The sequence below is a fragment of the Pelobates fuscus genome, chromosome 3 (genome assembly GCF_036172605.1).
Source record: "Pelobates fuscus isolate aPelFus1 chromosome 3, aPelFus1.pri, whole genome shotgun sequence".
NCBI classification, from domain to species: domain Eukaryota; kingdom Metazoa; phylum Chordata; class Amphibia; order Anura; family Pelobatidae; genus Pelobates; species Pelobates fuscus.
The window spans coordinates 60625913-60639535 of NC_086319.1; the positions used below are offsets into that span (position 1 = coordinate 60625913).

Here is a 13623-nt window from a genome sequence, read left to right on the forward strand (position 1 = left end):
AAAGCAATTGCATTCTTTTGACATGATTTGAATTTCTTAAACCATGTTGACTCTTGCTAAAGATATTCCTGTCTAAAATGTATTGTTTATATTTCCACTTAAAAACATTTAATTCATTACTCCATCAAATATATCATGTTGCTTGAACTGTAATTTCAAGGCTGATAGTGTTATCTTGTTTCAATTGTGGGCACCACGTGTGTTTTATGCTATATCTTCAGGATCATTGTTTTAAAGAAAAACTAAGAAAATGAAACACTTGGATACTACTAATCTCCTTAAAATACTGCATAACATCTGGCCTGAGGCTGTTACTACTTATCTTTGAATAAATAGGCTTATGTTTTATTGAAGGTAACTCAATCAATCATTTGTGCAAGGTATTTTGTAACATTGTTATGCAAATCAAAATGTCGAGACTTTATTTTCCTTGGTAAAAGAAGACATTTTAAAACAGCCGTTTAGACCTGCTTATCAGTAGCAATCTTAATAAAATGTAAACTTAAAACAAATGAAATTCAGTAAAGATCTATGTGATTTGAATTATAGGCAAGCTTCTAACTAACCCCCTTGGTGTTATCATCAAAAAATGCACTGTATAAAGAGGCTATGGAGTCACCTACGACTTAAAGTTAGCATAGTTTTATTTAAATAAAGGAACACTATAGGGTCAGGTACACAAATGTGTATTCCTGACCCTATAGTGTTAAAAAACACTATTTAGGTGGCTTGTTCCCCTTAAAAATGAATTAAAAGGACGCTAGTGCTAGCCCCGACCCGATCTGCCTCCTTGGCTGAGAATCAGAATTGATAAATTCAGTCAATCCAATGCTTTCCCATAGGAAAGCATTAGATTGGCTGGTATTGTCAATTCTGATTATCTCAGTCAAGGAGACAGGGTGTAGGTTGAACCAAACACCGTTATATCTATTGGGAAAGTTCAGCATCTCCATCACAGCACACTGACCCAGGATGCACCACTAATGGACGTCTGAGTGACTGCCACTGGAGGTGTCCCTAGGCACCAATGTAAAGACTACCTTGTCTCTGAAAAGGCAGTGTTTACATTAACATGCCTACAAGGACTGGCTATACTCACCAAAACAACTGCAGTAAGCTGTAGTTGATTTGGTGACTATAGAGTCCCTTTAAATTGTGTACCAGAGTTAAAAGTAAGGATGTTATCAACATAAATATTCAGAATATAATAAGTAATAAGTATAATAAGTCTATAATAATAATCACAGGCACATACCAATGTGGTTTATTGTTTTACTTGGATTTAACTTGTGAAGATGTCCTGTTATATAAGATATTATCTCCCTGTAAATAAAATTAGGTAGGAATAGAATCTGTGTATCTCCTTTTAAAGAAGACTTCTCTATAGTGTGACAGTTTTAGCAGATTTAAAATTCCTCACTAGATGTATTCTAGATGCCTACTGTTTTATGAACATATAACACACATCAAATCAGTTTATCACAGTTATTTTTGGGTCTATGAAGCCTGCGTATCCATTTCAAAAATAGAATTTTATATGTAGCCATTCTAGACGGAGACACGCATTACGCACAGTTCCAACAGTTTGTATAACGCCACAAATCCATTAAATAAAAAGTTATTTATCTTGCAATATAAACTATGTATATATTTTAGCATTATGTATTATACTTGAATGTAAATAAGTGCACATTTATGTAAAAATCCACATTAAAAATGGTAACAGAAGTCTGTTAGTGTCAGCAAAGCAGTTTCAATGTTCTTGGAGAAGCAGATTAAACTTCATTCCTCATTCTTAGATTAACTGTCTATTTTGTTTCATGATTACAGTCCAATGTACAGAGACATTGCAATCAAGCAAATTGGTGACACATTTATAAATTCCGACCAGGGAAAAATACTTTTATTACTTGAACTACCAGTCAGTAGGAAAGCAGGATCTTAAAAATGTAGTGCGACCTATTAGAAAATCGGTTTTGTGATTCAATGTTCCGTCTGTGGCGACAAAAACAATTTGATGAAAAATGATTGACGGGTTAGGGTACAGAAACTAAATGTTGATTTTATGCACAGGTCAAGTGACAAGTGACCAATAGAGGTTAAAAAAGAGGAGGAGCAAAAAAATAAATCTGTTTTTTATATACTATATATTTTATATATATATTTATATAATACCTAGATATATAACTATATCCAAACTAAAACAACCCATGAACAAAACCACAATTGCCTGAAACTATATATATATATAAAAAAAAAATGTACAAGTCGAATCGGGCAGACCAAGTTTTTTTGACATGCACATGTCTGAACGTATAGTCATAATTCCCTTGTGAGTTAAGACAGAGCTTAGCTTAGTTAACAACGTATAAACTGAATGGAGGGCTTAGAATGAGCAAGTAAAAAAACGAAATAAAATATTTTATTAAGTGGGTAATGAAATTGGTAAAAAGACTACCTTAGCAATCAGTGTTGACTTGTGTCATGCCTTAACTATAATATCCCCTTACTTCCTGGTTCCACGGAGCTTAGCCACACCTCTTCATGACTCGGTCTCCCTACTTAATCTGACCGCACCAGCTGATCGAGGCTGGATTAATGAACTACGTTCTGTACTCACGAACCGGCTGCAACTTAGTTGTGAAATCCTGCTGTTACCGGACCGGAATAGAAGACTTCAAGTTCCCTTCGCCTCTCCTCATCCACGGCTAAAGCTGAACTCTATCCATGCAGGATAATCTGCCTCTGAGGAATCTCGGGAACCAGTGTTCTATAAGCCGGAAGCTAAGTAAAACTTCTCTGATAAACGTTGCATCTAAAGCTGTTATTTCCTGTCTCCAAAGTCCTTCGTTAAAGCCAACCGTTACAGCTAACTTCAACACATACTTGTCTCAGTTAGCTGCATCTATCTTTCTTCAGTTAAAGTCTATGGAACAGCTATTGTAACTTCTTATCATCTAATTAACTAATACTACTAAAGGACTCTTGCTGCTTCAGTTCCGTTTACTCCTTAAAGCTACAGTGCATGTAACTGTGGACTTCATTTATCATTTATTACTTAATGCTACAGTACCTGTATATTGGAATTAAAGTCAATACCAATTACTTCTAATAAATATTCGAACTATAAGAAATCTGCAGTTGTGTTCCTTCATATGAAATGTTTAAACGTGACAACTTGTTGGAAGGGAATATAAATAATATCTTGTATGACTACATAAAGTCTAAACTAATTCAATAATCTAGCAGTATATTTACATATGGTCACCATTATTGAAGTATAGGGGATGGAACGACAAATTAAATAATAGTTTGCTCTAAAGCGCTTATTAGATATTTCTATCAAAATAATCATGGATTGCAGATTTAATTTATATGACAGATCAGGATATTATCTAAAAAAATGTTCAGAATTTTTTTTTAATTTGTGGCCTTGAACCTAATAAAATAAAGATGTGCTCTCTCAAAAAAACTTGTGCAATGTCGATGTTCATAGTGTGCACCTGAGTTGTCATAATTTGGAACATCTGCTAATGCTTCACAGTGTAAACAACTAACGACTAACTAATTGTTTCAGCTAGAAGATGTAATTGGCCCAAATATTTTACATTTTGACGTGACAAAACAAACTAACTGATTTTTTCACTGGTCCTGAGCAGGTTATTCTACCTCTTTTTGAATCCACCGGTTTATATTATGACAGATTCAATTTTTAGTTTGCAGACAATTTCTTCTAAACATTATGCTAACTAAAGGACTTGCAAATGTTTGGTGCCACAGATATAGAAAACAATATATACCTGATAAACAATTCCAATACTAAAAAAAAAGTAGTTTAGTATAAAACCAACCACACAATACTGAAATATTATAATATAGGAGTAAGGAGTTAATACACCAGGCTGTGAGTATTTCAATACATGGCTAGATCTCCAGAATATTGGGTTTGTTATTTTTTTCTTTTTTTTTTTTTAATTAAACACACTACAAAAACACCTTCTTATTTTAATCATTAACCTTATATATTAAATGACAACTGTTATGCTGTATTTTGCAGGTATAAAGGAAGTTGATCAAACATTAACCGTTCTTCTCACAACACATATGTTTGTTGGAGGATTCTTTGGATGTTTTTTGGATAACACGATTCCAGGTAAATCAGAAAATGTCATCATTTTTAGGAAAACTTAGCAAGATAATTCATTTTGTCTTCTTTCAGAACTTTGCTTCAATATTGTAAGTAAAAGATCTAATGTTCATTGCTGCTTGCTTAATATGTTGAACATTGGATCTTATGCAGTTTTATTTATAATTTACTCATGTGTATATTTTCCAGGAATTGACAAATACCCGTGATAATTTGCTGAACAAAAAGTCAGTTCCCAGCATCGGAACACTTAGTTTACTAGTTCATGGTATTTGCTATGATATCCATATCAAATTTTGTACATTTGGGATAACATTGCCTATTATTTTATTCGTAGAAAAGTTAAACAAGGAGAATTGAGTATTAAAACCTTCAATTGCCAAAAGTTTTGTGTATTTCGTGTATTTCGCAGGTCAGGGCAATTTTGCAATACACATGTTCAACCATAATTCGGCACATTACCATTTAGTGTGCTTACACAATTTGTAGTTTAAGCTGTTCATCCACAACATTCAAACCACTGGAGGTCAAGTGAATAACATGGATGATATCGCTACAATGGCACCTGTCAAGGTGTTTGATATATTAGGTAGAAAGTGAACAGTCAGATCTTGAATTCCATGTGTTGGAAACAGGAAATATGGGCAAACGAAGATCTGAGTGACTTTGGCAAGGGCCAAATAGTGATGGCTGGATGACTGGGTCAGAGCATCTCTGAAATGAGAAGTCTCAGTGGTTAGTACCTACTAAAAGTGGTGCAAGGAAGGACAACTGGTGCACTGGCGTTAGCATCATGGGCGCCCAAGGCTCATTGACAGGGCCGCCAACAGGGGGTGACAACCATGACGGTGATCTCAGTGATCTCAAGACAGAGACCTGAGGCCTGATCAAGAGGTGCATGGAGACGCAGTCAGGGTCTAAACAAACTCCAAGATAAGATACACATCTGGATATGAGTATTGGTCTCTCATAATGTGGCTTATTTCCTGTTTGCATGTAAACAAGGATAGCCTTTCATTTACTTCCAGGATCATTTTGGTTCGGGTACATACACTGCATCTAGCTATCTACAGAAACAGATTAATGCATAGCGGCACTTCTTGCTGACCTACGCTTACAAGCTGACAACCTTACTATGTTATAGCACTAGCTGAGCTTTTTGAGATGCTGAAAATGTTATAAACTATTCAATTGTATGTTCATGTATGTATCCAGAAACAAACTATATTTTGGAAGCTGAGTATAAAATAATTTCTCTTAATTTTGATTAATCAAATATATTAACAAAGTCACATCTAGGATATAAAATCACTATCATTCTTTAATTAAATACATATATTACATGATCTGCTCATTATTTCTAAATGCAGACCCTTACTCTACTGCACATATGGTAATATAGCTGCCATCCATGACTCTAACTCCCACTTCTCGAAGACAGCGCTGAGACATTCTTGCCATAAAAGACTTCCCTTAACCCCTACATAAACTACAATAACGCTAACCATAACCTAAAACACTACCCTAACACTAAACTCTACATTAACCTAATCTACATTAACACTTACACTACCTTAACTCTTAGCCCTTATATTCTCCTAACCATTAACACTAACCCTAACACTAGCGCTACATTCAACGCTAACCCTAACTTTAACCACAACTCAAGCCCAAAAATATAATGCAATTTTAAAGAAACATAATGCAAAAGCATGTATTATTGTTATAAAAATATGTCTTAGGGGGGCGGGGCCGAACCGCAGAGCTGAGCAGCAGCAGCCATTAACAGCTCCTGCAAAAAACCACTTAAAAAGCGAAATAACTATTCCAAAACGGCACCTAGAAGCCAGGCCGGGACCACCAAGCGATGGGGGAAATCGGGACAAACAAAAGGATACATTACAAGCGACGATCGACCCGACCCACGCCGCTCACACCGGTGAGGCCTACTAGCTTGGCGGGAGCAGCGGCCGCTCTCCTGCAGCCGAAAACTAAGGGGCGACCAACTCAGGGCCCTCGTTCCCCCCCCTCTGGACCGGCGGGGGATATCCCGGTCCTACCCCTCCTGCCCAACCGGCCACACGAGGCCCGAGCGTCGGGACTACGGAGTCCGGGGAACACAGACGGAGCCCACAAAATGGCGGATGGCACATGCTCCACTGCCGAGCACACGATCGAGAGGGACACGGAGCTACGGTACAACCGCATATTCAGAGCGACCTGGGAGAAGCTGCAGGCTCTACTGTGGCCCCAGCAAGCGAAATCCTCATCTGGCGGGACGCTGCAGGGACTGAAGCGTATGGGCACAGCAACAAAGGGGACTAACCCCACTATTAAAATGGACACTCACGGGAAAGGGTCTGGCCCACCACTGCCCAAACGGAGCGACGCCGCACCTAAACTCAAACCCTGCCAAACTAAGGGGACTCCCACTGCACAACACCACAGCCAGCCTCGCCGCACAGCGATGACCCAACGAAGATCCAAAAGTTGCAAAACCCACCCAGGCAGACTAAGGGGATGGCAGACCGTCAAGCCTGCACTGACAAAAATCGCAACACGGCCACAGCATCGCTCAGCGCAACTTACAGCCAGGACCCCAGGAGGCTTGCCAGACAAGTCTGTAACCTCCATGGCCGCTTCTTTCCTCTGCACACCCAGACCGCAGAGCAAGGAACCCAGACACCCGCAGCAGGGAACAGCACAGCCCCAAAGAGGCATCGGGTGAGCCAGCAAGAACGCGCCGTTAGCAGTGTTCCGCGACCGGGAAACCAAAGAGGTCATAAGGGGCCCCACGGAACTCACTGAAGTCTGGGGGAATTGATCTTCCGAAAAGATAAACAAAGAGAGAAAAAAACCTGACCAAAGAGAGACTTTACAGTATTAAAGTGACTCACACTAAATGGACGCAAGTTTGATATGCCTACTACATTTTTCAATATTTTTTTTTGGTATCATTACTTTTATTCTGCTTTTTTACTAATTGTCTCCTCTGCTTGAGCAGCATTCGGCTAGCATAGGATTAAGCAGCCGGAGATAGACCAGTTGCATGCTCCAGTGACTCCGTGTTTTATTAAACATGTGCAAAGCTTCAGCTACACTAAAGCTTGTTTTCTATCTATCAAACAATTAGCAAAGTCATTTAGTCATAACAAATGATTTAGAGTTAGATGTATATACCTAGCTTGTTCACCACTGTATCAATCTGTGTGTATTAACCTATAACATAAAAAAGCGCAAGTACTAACGTCCACAGGTACACCTGTATTAGCTGAATGTTGCCACTAGCGCTGAACTACATTACCTGTAGTACTTATATTGTCTCTAATCTAATCCACGCATGAACCAAACCTGTTTGCACGATATACTCACATTACAACTGATGCTTTAACGTTAAACTCAGCTTGATAAAATATAAAAATTGTGCCAGTTAATCGTATACCCCGCATGTTAAGCGTGGGAATTTCCTGAGGATTGCTTTTGGGGCACCTCAAGCTTACCTGTCTTATTTAAGTGCACTACAAAAATAAAGAATTAAAAAAAAAAAAAAAAAATATGTCTTAGACACTGCAAAATATCCACAATTATCCCAAAATTGAATGTTTTTGATTTAGGTAAGCTTTTCCAAATTTTGCCACTTTTCTAAATTTCAGCCCACATTTCTTTAGATTCTATTAGAAGACACATTTTTAAATGGTAGATTTTTCCATTTCGACATACGTTATGATCCTAATGGACAAAGTACTAACTATATCTTTCTTTTGGGGCTCTTAAGAAAGTTTAGATCTGTTTCCATAATAAAAATATATCTGGCAACATGGACCTAGGCAGCTTAAAAAACAACAGTGCGATTAAAAATGCCCCCCAAAAAAAAAATCTCCACTGATTTCTGGGCTAATTGCCGTAATAATTCAGAATTGCTTTTAGAATTTACTTACGGTATATAAATGTATACTTTCTTATTAATTTAATCTTACATGCATGTATGTACTTCCAATCTTTCTGAAAAAACAACAAATTAAGTCAAAACAGCACAAAAAAATAATGAATACTTTTTTATTTCAAAAAGCATATAATAGGTACTAACGAAGAACACTTTCACTGAGTATCAGCCAAGCACAGCTGTATAATTAAAGAGAATGCCAAGGATAACTTCCAATCTTCCGTCTTGTCTTTAAAACAAAAACTATATTAAACTAAAGAGTATGACAACATGTTTTAATAAAGAAGAAACCATGGCTTTTAAATATAAAACACTGGATTTAGTATTTAATCAAAGACTAACTTCTGAAGAATATGAAATATAATACAATGATTGTGCAAACAATGCCCACGCTTCTAAACTTAGATGTTTTTCGCCAACATTCTTGTATGTTTTGGCTTTGAATCAATAAAGCCTAATAAATTAATTGTTCGGACAAAAATCATGATCTTCTTTTCTTATTTCCTCTTAGGTTCAGATGAAGAAAGAGGAACCTCAGCTTGGTATAAACAAATGCATGGAGACAAAACTAATGGCAACAAAGGACAATCTTGTTATGATCTGCCTTTTATCACAAAATACCTAAGAAAGCTTTCATGGAGCCGATACATTCCATTCTTACCAACATTTCAGATGGAGAAAAATTAACACTCTTATTGCTCTTTACCGTATATTCCTTTCACTTATTAAGCAATGCAAGTGATGTTCTTTCATTTAACATACTAACTAAGTGCCAGAGGAGTAAGTAGTAAGACATTCATTTATAATTAATTGTTCATCCTTTGGGCATTTCACTGAGATTTGCCTTTAAAAGCATTGATTAATGTATTTCTGCTTTGAAATATACTTTTATTTTTAACATAACATTTCTTGAAATAAAAAAAATCTGAAAGCTTTTATAATTAACTGCATTCATAATAATTTCCGTTGGTTTTAATGAAAAATATTATCAATTATTCAATTAGTATATAATTTATAATAATTGGCTGTTTGAGCAGGCATAGATGACACATTATTTAATTGGGACAAAAATGAAAATGTTGGTTTGACAGTAAAAAATTATTTATCAAATAATAAAAGTACAAATAGGAAAAACTATTTTGTAAATAAATCATATTTAAATTATGTAACATTGACATTTCCCTCCATATATTCTATAATCATCTCACATATGTCCCAAATGTACACACACACACATGCACTCTTACTCTGTATTATATTTGTAGTCGGGACAATAAGCCGAGTTATAGTAGTGGTGGCATAAGTCGGTTGTGGTGTGCTGAAACCGCCCTTCGTTCGGGTAGGCCTTTCATAAAGGGAGCAGTGGGTGGGCTGAACCAGGAAGTAACAGCACAGAGTAAGGGGTGGCCTGTATATTTATAGGCCAACTAACCTTATTTCAGAATTCCAGGCTTCACCCACAGGCTCAGCCTTTATATATATTTATATATAACAATATATATATAAAATGCCAAAATACCAGAGTATTGTAGTATCCAAAGATACCTTTTTTATTGGACTAACATAATATTTCAAAGACAAGCTTTCGAACGTTTTCCTCTCTTCCTCAGGTCTCGAAAGCTTGTTAGTCCAATAAAAAAGGTATCATTGCATACAGCAATACTCTGTATATTTTGGCATCTTGTCTTCTAGACTAATATGGCTAATCCAATCTACACTATATAATGCAAAACCTCTCCATAATGGAAACCTCTCCATGGGGTGTACCACCGGCAGATAGTGGCTCACATGACAAAATCCTACCATTTGTTGGAAAAGGCAGGACTGAAAGACAGCACTGAGGCACTAATCCTAGCAGCACAGGAACAGGCACTCAACACCAGATCAATAGAAGCTGGAGTCTACCACACCAGGCCCAAGGTGCAGACTGTGTTTACATTTTATAGGGCTACTAAAGATAATCTATCTCAGCAAACAAATATGGTGATTCAGTTCCATCATATGGCCAAATTGTGTTAAGCCCACCACTACTTCACAGTACCTTAATATCAGTGGGTCCTACACTAATTCTAACGTTGGAAAAAACAAAAATCCTTGCACTCAAGCCAAATAGTGTATTGCAGCCCAAAGCAGGCTTTTACTTGCCGGGTGCCAGTCCTCAGGGGATTGTTGTACGTAGGAATGAAGATGGAACTGCACTTTCGGTCTTCAAATACAAAAACTATATTCTTTATTTCATCAAATCAACGTTTCGGTCCGCACAGGGACCTTCCTCAGGATAAAGTGACCAATTCAAATATGCTGTGTCAAAACTAAACTAAAGTGATAGTGTTTTGATGTAAGTTAAAATTATAATTAAAGTGAAGAGAACGTTTTTTCCCACTGAGCACTTAGATTCCCCTACACCCCTCCCAGATATCAATCAGTCTTTTAATAATCTAAATAAACTTTACAAACAGTTTAGAATATGTGGGAGATCTCATCTATGGAGAACTATCTAAAAAAAAGATATGATTCCATGCGGTTTGAGAGTTTGAAACATCCCTCATCGTACTATAATTCATCACATTCAGATTCCGAAAGTCAAGAAACCTTGTCACAACCCCACACCCAGACCCCTGCTCCTTCGGGTATGAGCAATTCTAAAAGTATCCTCAAGAAAGGAGTGACTTTTTTTTGCCCTAAGTTCACAGCAGGAGTACCCAATATACAGAACCTGAATCAGATATGCATTGGGAGGGTGGGGTGAAGGAAGGAGGAGGAGATATTAGAAGAACCACAAACTATATGCACTGCTAAGATTAAGCACCCTTTGGGTGATTAATCTGTCTGTACGTCACCTTGATGAATATAATTTTAAAATTATAATTAATAAATTATAATTAGTTATAAATTATAATTAGTTAAACGGGATCAGAGAAGAGGTGATTTTGACAAGATCCTTAGACAAGAATGTATGTGGATGTATACAGTGGTGTATCCTGGTTTTGTGCTGCCCTAGGCAGGACAAAACTCAGGCGCCCCCCTCCCGCCCGCCCGCGCCACCCCCACCCCACCCAACCCTTCCCCCGCCCCGCCTTCTAAATACACACACACACACATTCACTGACAGATACGCATACACTAGCTAACAGAAACACACTAACAGACATTCACTAGCAGATACACACACACTCACACTAACAGACACACACACAGTCACACACACACAGTCAGACACACACTAAGACATACAGAAACATACACACACACACACACTAACAGACACACAGACATACACACACACACTAACAGACACACACACACACAGACACACACTAACAGACATACACTGACACACTAACAGACATACACACACACTAACAGACATACACACACACACACACACACACAATAACAGACATACACACACACAATAACAGACCCACACTAACAGACATACACACAATAACAGACACACCCTAACAGACATACACACACGCACACACTAACAGACATACACACACTAACAGACATACACACACTAACAGACATACAAACACACACACACTAACAGACATCCACTAACAGACATACACACACTAACAGACATACACACACACACACACACACACACTCTAACAGACAACCACTAACAGACACACACACACTAACAGACATACAGACATACACACACACACACACAATAACAGACATACACACACACACAATAACAGACAAAAAAACACACACACACACACAATAACAGACATACACACACTAACAGACATACAGACATACACACACACACACACAATAACAGACATACAGACACACACACAATAACAGACATGCACACACACACACAATAACAGACATACACACACACCCACACAATAACAGACAGACACTAACAGACATACACACACACACACACAAACTAACAGACATACAGACATACACACACACACTGACTTTTTTATTTTTTTTATTTAACCCCCCCAGCCTCCTTACCTTTGGGAATGCTGGGGGGGGGGGGGTTCCCTCTCTCCCTGGTGGTCCAGTGGCTGCTGGGCGGCGCTGGCAGGCGGCTGGCGAGGGAGCACTTCCTCTGAGTTGTCTGTTCAGCTCCCTCGCGCGCCGCAGTGAGTGCGGCGCGCGCGAGGGAGCTGAGCAGACAGCTCAGAGGAAGTGCTCCCTCGCCAGCCGCCCGCCAGCGCCGCCCAGCAGATCGCCCGCCCAGAGGGCTTGTCAGTTAGCCGCAAGGCTAACAAGGCATTTGCCCTGGGCATTTGGGGGCAGCATTTTTTGCCGCCCCCTGGAAAATGCCGCCCAAGGCAAATGCCTTGTTTGCCTCGCGGCTAATACGCCCCTGGATGTATAAAATGAAAACTCTCCACACATTGGGTTGAAATAGGGTTTCTCCTTCTCCCCTTTTATCTAATTTCATTTATTCTAACATATGCTAGCCTTCTTCTGCTCATACATATAACTTTGATCACCTTCATTCAAAAATATTGAACTTTTAATTCCCCCCCCACCACCACCTTTATGTGATATAACCATAGCTTTTGTTTTCAATATATACATTTTTTCTATATAGGATATAATCACTCTCACAATCCCAGAAGGAATAGCTACTCTACGTGTTTACTTAGGTCATGTTCTTTATATATTGGGAAGTCTTGTACAAAGACATTTTGTTGAAAAAATTGACTAAGTGGCTTCTAAAAAAGACTGAACATACCCCATTTGCAATACCTTGGGTTGTCTACTATTGCAAATGGTATGCCATCATGGGGGTAATTTTAATTACTGGGTTACCATATGATCTTAAAGGCAACGTAACCAATCTGGCAAATTTCAATGTGAAAAAACTAAAACGCAAGCCTTATATTTGACTCTGTAACTTTTAAAAAACACCATAATACCTGTACATGAGGGGTACTCTTATACTCGGGAGACTTCGCTGAACACAAATACAAGTGTTTCAAAACAGTAAAACGTATCACAACAATTAGTCAGTGTAAGTGCCATTTGTGTGTGTAAAATGCGAAAAAATGTCACTTTCACTGACGATATAATCGTTGTAATACATTTTACTGTTTTGAAACACTAATATTTGTGTTCAGCGAAGTCTCCCAAATAAAACAGTACCCCCCATGTACAGGTTTTATGGTGTCTTGGAAAGTTACAGGGTTAAATATAGTGCTAGCAAATTCAATTCCCTGGACTTTCTGCCTGGGTTGTCAGGCAGGTCCCGCAAATTGTAATTAATAAAATGACCTAATTATGTAAAAATATTACATACATAATATACATAAATCATTATTTTTATTTATATAAGTGATCTATACATATATACATATGTATATATATATATATATATATATATATATATATATATATATTTATATATTATTTCGTTTTACATGTATTTTGATATATATATATATATATGTCCTGATGAAAGTCCACAGCGGACTGAAACGTTGACTTCTGGAATAAAAGTTTTTTTCTACTTTTTGTTTACATTGAGAGACCCTGAGTGCTA

The 13623-nt window shown here is 37.8% G+C and overlaps 1 protein-coding gene across 2 annotated transcripts in view; it reads left to right on the forward strand.

Moving 5' to 3' along the window:
- LOC134602337 (solute carrier family 23 member 2-like) overlaps positions 1 to 8980 on the forward strand; it is a 267129-nt gene extending 258149 nt beyond the window's left edge. For both annotated transcript variants that reach the window (XM_063447122.1, XM_063447123.1), the window contains 2 exons: positions 4058 to 4153; positions 8602 to 8980. In XM_063447122.1, the coding sequence (XP_063303192.1) occupies positions 4058 to 4153; positions 8602 to 8777 (272 nt within the window). In that variant the 3' untranslated portion in view covers positions 8778 to 8980. The remainder of the gene's footprint in view (positions 1 to 4057; positions 4154 to 8601) is intronic.
- Positions 8981 to 13623: the final 4643 nt, after the last annotated feature.